General features: G+C 40.4%; 1 protein-coding gene across 4 annotated transcripts in view; it reads right to left on the reverse strand.

Moving 5' to 3' along the window:
- Positions 1 to 2971: 2971 nt before the first annotated feature.
- TBC1D8B (TBC1 domain family member 8B) overlaps positions 2972 to 13058 on the reverse strand; it is a 105002-nt gene continuing 94915 nt past the window's right edge. For 2 of the 4 annotated variants that reach the window (XM_027845588.1, XM_027845587.1), the window contains 2 exons: positions 10710 to 10807; positions 2972 to 6134 (listed from right to left, as the gene is read on the reverse strand). In XM_027845588.1, the coding sequence (XP_027701389.1) occupies positions 5733 to 6134; positions 10710 to 10807 (500 nt within the window). In that variant the 3' untranslated portion in view covers positions 2972 to 5732. Of the gene's footprint in view, positions 6135 to 6856; positions 6954 to 9982; positions 10070 to 10709; positions 10808 to 13058 lie in introns of those variants that run through there. The other 2 variants (XM_027845589.1, XM_027845591.1) reach the window with 2 other exon arrangements.

The following is a 13058-nucleotide window of genomic DNA, read 5'->3' on the forward strand; positions in this document are numbered from 1 at the left end:
TAAAAATTAGAATTGGGCAAGTGGAAGCTAATGACTCCATGAGAAATCAAGAAACAATCAAACAAAATGAAAAGAAAGAAAAAAATAGAAGAAAATGTGAACTATCTTAGCAGAAAAACAACTGACCCAGAAAATAGATCCAGGAGAGGTAATTTAAGAATTATTGGACTAACCTGAAAGCCATGACCAAAGAAAGAGTCTAGACATCATATTTCAAGAAATCATTAAATAAAACTGCCCTGATAGTCTACAATCAGAGTGTAAAATAGAAACTGAAAGAATATCCCAAAATGAAAAACTTCCAGGAATCTGATAGCCAAATTTCAGGGCTTCCAGGTCAAAGAGAAAATATTGCATGCAGCCGGAAAGAAACAATTAAAAAATCATGGATCCAGAGTCTGGATCAGAGGGCAAAGGAGCTAAGATTATGATCAAGAATTATCTACCCAGCAAAACTGAGCATAATCTCCTTCATGGGAAAAATGGATATTCAGTGAAATAGAGGACTTTCAAGCAGGCCTGATGAAAAGACCAGAGCTGAATAGAAAATCTGACTTTCAAACACAAGACTCAAAAGAAGTATAAAAACATAAACAGGAAAGAGAAACCACAAGGGATTCAAAAAGGTGAAACTGTTCACATTCCTACACAGGAAGATGATACTTGTAACTCCTAAAACTTTCTCATTATTAGCGCAGTTAGAAGGAATATACATAGAGGGCATAGGAGGGAGGGAAATACATAGTAATCATAACTGTGAAAAAAATTTTTACAGCAAGTTTCTCTGATAAAAGCCTCATTTCTCAAATATGTAGAAAATTGAGTCAAATTTATAAAAAATAGCCATTCTCCAATTGACAAATGGTCAAAAGAGATGAACAGGCAAATTTCAGATGAAGTAATCAAAGCTGTCTATAGTCACATGAAAAAATTCTAAATCACCATTGATTTGAGAAATGCAAATGAAAACAGCTCTGAGCTACTATCCCACACCTATCAGATTGGCTAATATGACAGAAAAGGAAAACGACAAATGTTGGAGGGGGTGTGTGAAAATTGAGACATTAATGCATTGTCGGTGGAGTTGTGAACTGATTCATCCATTCTAGAGAGCAATTTGGAACTATGCCCAAAGGCAATCGAACTTTGAAGAAACAAATAATAAAAAGTGTTTTGACATGTACCTGGGAAAAAATAAAATATTAATTTTTTAAAAAATGAAGCAAGCAGTATGAAATGAAGATTTATGGTTTCACATAGAATTCTCTTTTTGTGTTCTGCTGTGTGCATCGAAATACTCTCTGTTTTTGGTGTTTAAGTTCAGAATTTTACGAAGACATAAATGGTGTAGTTTTCTTTTATAAAAGAACTCTATTGGACAATGGCAATGAGGATTGAAAGAGCAGGGAAAAAGAAAAGAAAGCAATCGGAATTTAAAGGGATGCCTTAGATCAGCGCTTCTAAGGGTCGCAATTAAGTTTAAGAAGCACTGAAGGGGTCGTGAGTGGAAAAAGTTTAAGAAGCCCTACCTTAGACTGCCTCTTAGACAACTGCAAAATGGCTGAACAAATTGTGGTATGTGGATGTAACAGAATTTTATTGTGCCATAAGAAATGATGAAGGAGCCAATTTCAGAGAATCCTGGGATAGTACAACCTGAAGCAGAGTGAAGTGAGCAGAACGAGGACAACTTACATGATGAAAACAACTTTATGAAGAAACGTAACTTTAAAAGACTTTAGAACTCCAACCAACAAAATGGCAAACCATGATTCTGGAGAACCAAAAAGGAGGCCAAAGAAATGATGGACTTAAAATGCAGAATGACATATATGTTTGTGGGAAGGAGGATGGGAGTTGAGGATCAAGACTTGAACACCCCACTCGTCCATGCCTCCTGTTCCAAAGTTTGCAGGAAGATAGAGGACAATACTGGCAGAGAGCACTGAAGGTCACAGTAGCATGGCACCCCTGGGATGCCCACTGAACATGCCACCCCAGAGGTAGATCCTGAGAAGTATGATTTCAGAAACCCTACAATGTTCAAGGAATAGAAGGATCATTTGAAGAAGAAACAATGCAAACATTGAGTGAAGAAAGAGTCCCATACCACTGGGCTTTAGCACTCAGCTATATAAAGTTTTGCATTTAGGTAAAAAAAAAAATCTCTGGTGAGAGGACGAGAGGTGCCAAGATCTATGTTTTTGGACTTCTGCTATGTGGATTGTTTTGCTTGACTCTACTAATTTGTTATGAGGTTTTTCTTTCTCTAGGTTTTTAATTGGGAGAGATTCCAACGGGAGTTAGCAAAACTGATGGGGAAAAAAAGGGTCATTGAAACATTTAAAATGAATAGAAGGAAATTCAGAAAGAAGCACAGACAAGCAGGACAGTTTTGAAAGTAATATGAAGAATTAATCTTATACTTAAAAAAATACCTTTTTTTAAGATACCTTTCTTTGTATCCTTAGTGTTCAGCACAGGGTCTTTCACATAGTAGGTGCTTAATTAAGTCTTGTTGATTTCAGGCTTCTATATATTGCCTTTTGAAGAAAGTGACTGATCAATCCATTTCTTTCCTTCTCCCTCTCTAGGTGAGGCCCTGAGAAAATTGATGTCAAAAAAAGCCCCAAACAACCTAAATCCTGATTAAACAATCATGGATTTAGAGCTGGAAGGAACCTCTAAGGCCCCCTAGTTCAACCCATTCATTTTAGAGGAGGAAACTGAGGGCCAGGGAGGGGAAGTGACTTGGCTAACATTACACAGGCGTCAGAGGTGAGATTCGAACTTAGGTCCTCTAACCCCAGACCCAATGCTCTTTTCACTGTATCTGAGCTAAAGATTATATATATATATAAAGATTATATAATGTGTACATGTACCCAGTGACCACCGGGAAGAACACCATTTTTTCTGTTTTTAAATTGCTAAGAGTCGGTGCACATTGAGTCTAATAAAGACAGCTAACGGCATTTTAAATAATATATTTAATAAGGTTTTCTGCATAAGTTTAGTTTTGATGCTCCAAGCTTCCCCTAACACACTTTGTTCAACATATTTCTCACACAAACTGCAAAAATATACCACTTGCCCCTTAAACTTGCATTTATAATCTCTTCCCTCCAGGAATGTCTTCAAGTATTCAGTTCCAAAGAATCTAGGCTAAAAGATAATACACAGCAATCTTCCATAAGGCTTATCATTATAACAACTCTGAATAGATGCTCTTTTAGCTTTGGGTCTTTTTTGTTTTTGTTTTTGCAAAGGCAATTGACAAAAAAAAAATCATTGAAGATGTATACAGGAGGGCCTGGTATGTCACAGATACCTACAGCACTGTGTCAATTAGACAAGGCCAATTTAACACTCATTGTGCAATCTTGGGTAACTATTCTGAAAGCCAGGAATGTTTCAACAAACCTTACTTCTGCAAGAAGGCAAGGCCAATTGCACCCCCAATCGCTTGTCTCTAAGCTGCAACTGGTAAGCCAGTGTTGAGCATGTTTGAAAGGTGATATCACAGGAAGTGTTCTTCCAAATTAAACTAAGAGGATTTTCAGTAGGCCAGCTACTGATTCTAGAGTCCAATGGAGAATAAGTAGATCTGAATGCTACTTATTCAGAAATCGAACCTTCCTGAAAAGGAGACATTTTACCATTAAAAAAGATCCTAGATTTAGGGTCTCATGCACCGAGAGTTGACTTGACCCACATCAGAACCCTAATTACAAAGCCATATATGGTGCTACATGGCATAGTGGACCAAGCACTGGGATGGGGGTCAGGAAGACCTGGATCTGAGTGTCCATGTGACCATGGGAGCAAACCTCTGACTCTCAATCTCGATATCTAAAAAACAGGGAAATATCTGCAATACCAGCCTCCCAGGGATTTTTCTGAGGCCTAACTGAAAATATCTACGGAAAGCATTTGGCAAACTTTAAAGCACTATAGAAACACCAGTTATTATTATTAGTATTTTTTTTTTTGCCATCTGAATGTGTGAAATGGCTAAGACCAAAGCTCTTCGAAGAGAAATCATTCTAATGACTGATTATGAAAGAATGAGCCTGGTCAGAGCCAGGGAGCAGGGAAGATATGATGAGCACAGCTTTGATCTTTCAGATTTCAAAGGGTTTTCATTCTCCCAGCCTAATCTGAGCCTGTCTAAGTTCATCTGGTAAGAGCCCAGTGTTTGAAGTGGATGCTGGTAATTCTGCATACAAACTGGCTATTTTCTGTGGATTCTTTTTGTGGAACTGTTTTTTCCCCCTTTATTATAAGGGATGGCTCCTTGTGAGGGGAGAGTGGAGTCATCGGGAAATGTAGGGGATGTAAAAACAAAAGGCAGAAAACACAATTTGTAGGGGGAAAAGGAAGTTCTTCATCTTCATTAGCAGCAGAGACAGAATCCTAGAATCTCAGAGCTCAAAGGGCCCGTAGAGATCATTTAGTCCAGTTCTTTTACTGTATGGAAGAGTAAACAAAGGGAGGATGTGAGACTTGTCCAAGGTCACACAGTTAATGTGATCAATCTTGGTCTAGAGAACAGACGTGGAATATTACATGTCCCATCAGATACATCTGTCAATAACTTTTGTTCTTTCATGTGCACAAAAGCAGGAGAATAAAACTCTTACGAGTTCCCCTTTATAATCAGCAAAGTGCAAACTCCTCTAAGGGGCTGGACACACAAATGCTTTCTGAGACAGCCTCTTCAGCCTTTAGAGCAAAGAAACAAATCTCTTCCTCCTCTCTGTTCCATCTTGCTAACAGGAAATTAATGCTGGGCTTCAAGATCTAAAACAGACTGTGAAGGAGGGGGCATGGGATAGGGACCATACCTGTTATTTCACTGGTATAGGTAACTCCCAAGCAAGGAAAGCCCCTTTGCCAATGCAGGTCAGCATCTTCTCTGCATCTTAGAGACTTAGAGTTACCTAGAACATTGAGGGGTTAAGGAACTTGCCCAAGGTCACACAGCCACTATGTGTCGGAGGAACCCAGGTCTTTCTGGCTCCCAGGCCAATTCTCTGTCCATTACGCCACACTGCCATAAAGGAGGAAAAGGATGCAGGAAGGAAAAGAGATGGCTTCTGCACCTGGACTGATGTTGGAAGTCCCTCCAGAACCAATCATTAGAAGATAATATTGGATAAACTAAAAAAAAAAATTAATTAATTATAGTCACTCAGTTAAGACTTGAACACAAAACCTCCGAATGGCAACGTTCCTTGGACAATTAAGGCTCAAAAGGCTCTATTCTCTAAAGCACTTTAACATCTACACAAGACTGAGGCACATACACATACAGAATTCAAAACAAGGGGCTGTCAATTTGACAAAGCAGCATCACTAGTATCCAAACACAAGAGCAAACTTGAAGATTCCAACACTACTTCATAGGTAACTATTAGTAAGTCATTTTTTTTTAAATTGAGTGGTTTGGTGGTGCCCTCTAGGGGTGACATGAACAAGATTTCTTAGGATAGTGCAGATGAAGTAAAATGTTATATAAAAAGTGCTTGTCATTATGAATATTAAAAGTTAAGACTATTATAAAGAAGAATGGAATTGTGCTTTGGGGTACCTTGGTTTCCTTCAAATAGATCTGTGCCACATAAAGCTAAATCCCTGAGGTTTGCTCCCAGGGATCACAGGGAATGAGCTAGATGGACCCTGGTACACTTCAGGCAATCCTTGGTAAAAATGGATTCCATGCTGGTAAATTATACCCTGGTTCTAGAACTCTGCTGGGAGGCTTTTGCATCTGCTAACTTGGCTTGGACATCTACTGGCTTTTCAAAAAACCTCACTATGACAGGCTCATTTAACAATGATGCAAGGATCTGCTCGAAAGCAAAAGACCACTGGTGTTCCTCTTTAAGTGGGGAGGGCTTCTCTGCTGCCTCGGTAGTCTGAGAGGTGGTGCTATTCCCAGGGTCCGCTGTGGAGGCGCAGTCACTGGCCTTTTCTTTGGTGGGTGACATTGTGCCATGCAACCTCCTCCCCACTTCTTCCATTCTGAGCAAGAGGCTGGTCACAACTGCAATGGCCTGGTATAACTCTTCCTCTTCAGGATGCCCGTGGAACAAATTATAAAAGGTCTTCGAGAGCTGAATAAATTGCACCTAGGAGACACAAAGTAGACATGGCAACAGAATATCGCACTTATTTGGGGAAGTGCATTTATGAGAAGTGAAAGAACACGGATTTCTATCCAAATATAACTGCCGATCTAGAGACCTCTCACCATCACAGCAAAGATGGGGACAAATAACAGTAACGTGAACACTAAACAGGCAGTCAGTCTTGGATTAATTACAACACTCAATCCTACTTTTGGAGAACAGATGGTGAAACCCATTTCCCTACTGTCAGTAGGGAGGTAAGAGAACACAGAAGCGGACTGCAGCATACACTGTCAGATTCACTTATTTAGTTGGTTGGTTTTAACGGCTTTTCTTTATTATAGAGGGGGCCTTGAATTGGGAGGGGGAGTGGTGGTGCATGTTGAGAAACGATTATGGTGTCAAAAACCAGAGGTGTCAATAAAACTTGAGTCAAACAAATTAGGCTAGAAAATTTCAGAAAAGTCTGTCTACTAAGGGGCAGAAATTTCTACCTTCCCGGATACTTTCCTATCACTACTCCATAGCTAGTTGTCAGCTGGTTCTTCTGATCTGGCACATTTATGAAATATCAACTGTGTCGGGTACTGCTCTAGGCACTGCAGATACAAAGACAAAAATGAAACGGTCTCTACCCAAAACGAGTTAATATTCGGGGGGGGGGAAGGGGAGAAGCACATTAGTCTAACCAATACACATCCATGAAAGTACCTACTACATACCAGGCACTTTGTGAGACTCCATGGAAATCATCAGGTAACAACTAGCAACAGGAGGAAATGCTTTCTCTGACTTCCCCAAATGCCCAGCACAGACATACTGTGATCCACCAGCACATTTAAGAGAAAGAATGACTTTATGAATTTTTCTAGTAGTGATGAACAACCACTCTTAAAAAATGTTGTGTTTAATCAACTTAACAACAACAACAAAAAGTACCTCTAAGTATTCACAACAGCAATTTATCAGCAACTAACACTTCAACTTTTTCCCGGAGCCTTCTGATTGTAAATTCGAATAGATGCATATAACAGTTTATAGCCTATGCATAGTTTCGTTGGGCGTGTTCTGCGCTTTTCAGGCCGCAATATTTTTGTATAGACGTTTCCAGATGTCTCTACCCTCCGTGCATTTGTTATTGTTCATGGTGATATAGTCTCCATAGCAGTGACGTGCCAGAGTTGGTTTGGCCTTTCCCCAGTGGTGGGGTGTTGGACTTCCTTCCAGTTTCTCCCAATTCCATATAGCTATAAATACCTTTGCGCAAATAAGCACCTTTTTTATGAAGGTTGTGGGTGGGGTGTAATAAAGTGGAGACATTAGGAGGCACTAAGAAAGGAGATGAGCTATAGGCATTTTTATATCATCTATGAAGGTTAATTAATGATTCCAAACACAGAGAATTCCTGCAGAAGTATATTTGTCAAAAGGCAACTCATAAAACTACCCTAATAAATTTGGGGTAAAAAAAAAAAAAGGCTACTGCTTACTTTGGAGTTTCCACTCATCTCCCACTCTGTGATGTTTCCCATTTTGAAAGTGGCAATGATTACAGAATGCAACAAAGACCCTCCTAAGACTTGTCCAAATATAGAACTGCTACCCACTTCTGGTTGATTCCTGTGGGCATAAATGGCACTGCCAGAAGGAACCTAGAAAACTTTTCTGAAGATGTCAAAGCCTTGGCTGAGATAGTAGGGTCATGGGTGGTATTTTTTGCACTGCTACTCACTGAAGGCATGGGCAAGAAGGAAAAAAAAATATATCTGGGAAGGAAACAGTTGCTTTGGAAGACAGTGTCTTGAGAATGGAACCATGACAACATAGGCATGACAGGCTCCTGGTTAGAAGGATCAGGCTGGTAAGAATGTATTTTCGGCCCTGGGAAGGCTTGTATGAATTGAGGCAGAGTCAAGTGAATAGAACCAGGAAAACAAGTTATACAATAACAACACTACTAAAAAAAATTGAAAGACTTAAGAACTCTGATCAAGGCAATGACCAACCATGATCCTTGGGGCCCAACGATGAGGCATGCTACCCACTCCCTGAGATAGAGAGATGATGGCCTTAGGGTACAGAATGAGACATACATTTTTGGCCATGGCCAACGTGGAATGTGTTTTGCTTGACTATGCCTATTTTTTACAAGGATTGTGTTTTTCTCTTTTTATTTGAGGGTGGGGTTGGGAAGAAGGAAGCGCTAGTAATAATACTGTTGCCAAAAAAAAGAGGGCCACTGAAGCATCTTAATGGACAGAAAAGAGGAGAAAAAAGTTCAGGGGGAAACACAGACAAGTAGAGAAGTTCTGAAAGTAATGTATTACATTTATTATATGCTTAAAAAAAGCAAGGTATATGTGACAGATTCATGGCTTCACATATAATCTTCTTTTTCTGTTCCACTTTGTATATGGAAAAATTCATGGGCTTTTTTTCGTGTTTACTTAATTCAGAATTTTTAAAAATATTAAAAAAAAAAGAAAGCATGTGTCTGGAGTTTTGCAAATCTACTCAAATGGGATTTAAACTACAAAGGAAGGAGGAAGGAGAAGACTGTCTGCATCCACCCACTAAGCCAAAAAATACAATCCTTGCGTCCTCAAGAGCCATAGCTCCTGAGGACCCCAGAAAGCAGGTCCTGAGTGACGTCAAATGGAAACCAATAGGGTTTGTAATCAATGGAAATGGCACAAAAGATGCATTGCCATCTGCTTAACTCTTACACAGTAAGGGACCTTGGGTCTTGCCACTTGCACTGCAGCTGCTCCCTCCTTTGTGTGTTGGCTCTTCCAATTAGGCTGTGAGCTCCTTGGGATCAGAGACTGTTTTGCATTTCTATTTGTGGCCTTAGTGCTTGGCACTGAGTATGGACTGAGATCATTGCTTTTCTCATTGGTTCATTTATGCAAGGTAGGAAAAAGAAAAGTTGGTGAAACATCCAGAAGTTTATAGGAGACACATCCAAGAAAGGAACAAGTAATTAAACCCAAGGTCCAGATTGCCTTTAGACAAAGGCCTAAAGTACAGGCAAAAATCAAGAGGAACTCAAGGAGCCTAAACCAAAGAGGCAAATCTGACCTCAGAAGTGTCACTGAGACTTGGTGAGATGAAAACCAGGACTAGACTGCAGCTCAGGGAAGGTATGCCTGACACAAAAATTACAGGGTAGGTAGTAGCACTGTGGGTACTATATGGGTATACCCATATGAAACTCTTCTACCAATGAGGGTCAGCATCTTTTCTGCAACTTAGAGACCTGCCAAGGGCACTGAGAAATGACTTGACCAGGGCCATACAGTCAGTGTGTGTCAGAGATGGGATTCAAACTAGGTCTTCTGGCTCTAAGGCTGGATTCCTATCCACTACACCACACGATCTTGTATATGTGCATATCAATCAATCAATCCATCAAATAGCATTTATTAAGCACTTACTATGTGTCAGGCACTGTGCTAAGTGCTGGGGATAAAAAGAAAGGCAAAAACAGTCTCTGCTTTCAAGGAGCTCACATCCTAATGGAGATCAATGTGAATAACTACACACACATATATGTGTATACATACACAAAGAAAATAAGAAGTTTTACTGATGCATTTTATTTTTACATTAATCATTCCCTGATATATCTCCTGACCCGGGAGGAGGGACAGAAGTTGCAAAAATGCAAATTTAGGCTCAATGTAAATAAAGAAAACCCTCCCAACAATTAGCACCATTCAAAACTGGAATAACTGCATTAGGAGGCAACGGGTTTGCCCTCACCAGAGAGCTTCTAGCAAAAGCTTGTCATATTTGTTATAGAAGGAACTGCTTTTTAGGACTAGATGGCCACTGAAGACCCTTCCAATTCTGACATTCTGTGACTCTGGCCATCAGACACATGGGGTTTGGTTCCTCTCAAAGCATACAGTTCAGGCTTCAAATCACCTCACCTGCAGGAAAGAACTTAAAATTTGATGACCCTCCTTATTTTTGTGAAAGTCAACTGTACCAGTGTAGGGCTACCAGATTTTAGTTTAGTTTGCAGAAAATGGCAAATACTACTCATGTATATGTGTATCATATTACATATAGCCTGAGAATCATCAATACAGTAGGAACAGAATTAAACACATGAGCCTGACACAGCTGAAAACAGAATAACACACTGGGCCATCTATGCCTAAGACCTAACACGTTACCACCATCGGCATTTTGTTGCCATAATGAATCACTGAAAAAGACTCTCTGAAAGTTAGTATGACCAGCTTGTAATTGAATCCAATACTTGGAAAGGTGACAATCAAACCAGGTTATGTTATAAACAGTGACCGGGAGGTACACCTAGGGTCTATGAATTAGTCCTAGCAACAGGTCAAATTTGCTCGACCAGTAATCTATGAGAAAACTCCATTTCTAGACATGGCTGAGTGTTTAGAGACACAAATCATTGGCAAAACTCATCGGCTCCCACTCCTCCAGCCTCATTTGGTGCTTGTGGAAATAGAATACACAGCATGTTATATAAGTTTGTAACTCAGGCTAACACACACCCACACTCATATGAAAATAAGGGTTTTGAAACTATTCTACCTGATTCATTCTGGGTAAATCCTTAATGTTTTCTTCTTTTTTGAGAAGCTCGTCTTGCCATTGTTTTAGATACTCCTGAACATCGAGTTTCCCCCTGCCTGAATGAGAATAGAAACATTTCATTATGAACAACCCAACACTACACATTCGCCCAAATAAGAAAATGAACTGCTGTTGCTACTACAACAGTTTAAAATCAATTATCGCTGAAGGAGGTCATTGAGTTTTCATTTTTCTTTAGAAATTTGAAAAGCACACTGTTAATACCTTCAACCAAGTCACTGATAAAGAGTTTGACCAAAATAGAGCCAAAGACCCGTGGCACTCCACTACAGACCTTACTCCAAGTCAATATCGATTCACTAAGTAACCCTCTTTGTGAAAGTTCAACGAGTTCTGAAGCCACCTAATATTTAGACTATATTTCTCCATCTTGCCTATCAGGACATGAGTTCAACTGTCCAAATTGTCAAATGATGTTTTGAAATTCAGACACACTATATCTACAGTATTCTCCTGATCTACCAGGCTAGAAAGAAACTGTATTCTTGGTGAGCTGATGCTGGCTCACAGGAATTGCTACTTTGATTTCAGAGAGTTGGCAAAGTTTCTTAATACTCACTTACAGAGTTTGGCATGGGATTAAAATCAAGTTCACAGGTAGTCTGCAGAATTTCCCTTCTTCCCCTTTTTAACAATTGGGATGAAAGGCCTGTGTTCTTCAGAAAACCACAAAGAAGGGCAGCTAGGTGGTGCAGTGAATAGAGCTCTGGCCTTGGAGTCAGGAGGACCTGAGTTCAAATCCAGCCTCAGACACTTAACACTTACTAGCTGTATGACCTTGGGCAAGTCATTTAACCCCGATTGCTTCGCCAAAAAGCAAACAAAAAAAATAATAATAACAGAAAACCACAAAGATGATCAATAATGGTTTGGGAATCCTCTCTACATGCTCCTTCAGCATTTATAAGGGTAATTTTTCTAGGCCAGGGGGCCTGACCTCAGTGACACTTGGTAGGTACTCTCTTATTAACTCCAACTTCCTCAACTCTTCTAGCTTGTAGATCAGTCTCCTTGCCAAGAAGAGTTACAGGCAAAAGAGCAGTTGAATAAGTCTGCTTTCTCTCCATTGTCCATTGTCCCCTCTACTTCCAGGAGTGGACCTCCTTCTTCCTTGTCCTTCCTTCTGTAAAGGGAGATTGGCCAATGAGGGGTCAGTCCTGGGAGAATGCACATTTGGTAAGCTGGCTTCAGGAAGCTCCTGATGGAGTGGAATGGAAAGGCCCAGTGTTTCACTTGAGAACATGTGGTTATTCTGTGACTGTTTCCAGTTCACTAACCACATGGTGAAGAAACAGTCATCTGATTGGTTTCCGAGACAGAACTGAGCATGCATTTAAAAGGTACTAAGCAGCCAAAGCAAACTCTCTCTTCTTTTTCCGGCCTGGCTTCATTCTAGTAAGGAGGCAAGGATTGTTGTAAGTCTCCAGGTAGGATGGAGGGAGAGAGGGAGAGAAAGGGAGGGAGAGGAGAGGAAAAGGGAAGGGAAGAGGAGAGGAAAGAGAGGAGACAGGTAAGCAATGTCTTACTCTCCCCACCCAGGTCAACATGAAGTCATGGGCACATAGCCTGGCCATTGCTTCTGTCCCCAACATTTCTCTTCTTTCCTGCCTTAGTTGAAAGAATACTGGATGCCACATGGCCTAGGATACAACCCTATGAACTTAAAAGGGTCAGAAGAGGGAGCTGTAAGAGGGACAGTGCCAGGATTCCATTCTAGAGTTTTCACATAGCCAAACCTGGTAAGCAAAGCCCTGAGCAGTTTATGAGAGCCAGCCCCAGTAGTGACTTGAATGCAGCAAAGACATTGTCTCCTAGATCAACTTTGTTGACTATGGTGCATTTGGAAGTCACCTTGGTGAGGTAAATGCTTTGTAGCAAACGCTTTAAATTTGAGCCTACTCTACTCAAGGACGAGTAGAGGGGAGAGTGTGGTCCCCCTACTAGGGAAGGGGAATGTTTTGTACTTCTATTTTTTGCCACATCTTCTCATTAAATATCTCTTTGTAAAAGCTAATTTATGTTAAATGATACCGGGCCACTAATTGCTGGGATCGATCAATGATAAGAGAGATACTAAATGTAAGTGGTCACTGATATTAGGGAAAACACATTGGAATGGGGGCTCAAGCCAACAGCATTTGAAGAGCCCTACTAACCTTACGGGGGGTTCCCTAGAAACCTGAGGGGGAGGTAGCCAGCAATCTTGCTCTGGTGGAACAGACCTAAGTGGGAGTGAGAGTTGTGATAAGACCCTCCAGAGCTTATAAAAGCTATTCATCTTTCCTA

The sequence above is a fragment of the Vombatus ursinus genome, unplaced genomic scaffold (genome assembly GCF_900497805.2).
Source record: "Vombatus ursinus unplaced genomic scaffold, bare-nosed wombat genome assembly UNPS02014982.1, whole genome shotgun sequence".
In the NCBI taxonomy this organism is placed as follows: domain Eukaryota; kingdom Metazoa; phylum Chordata; class Mammalia; order Diprotodontia; family Vombatidae; genus Vombatus; species Vombatus ursinus.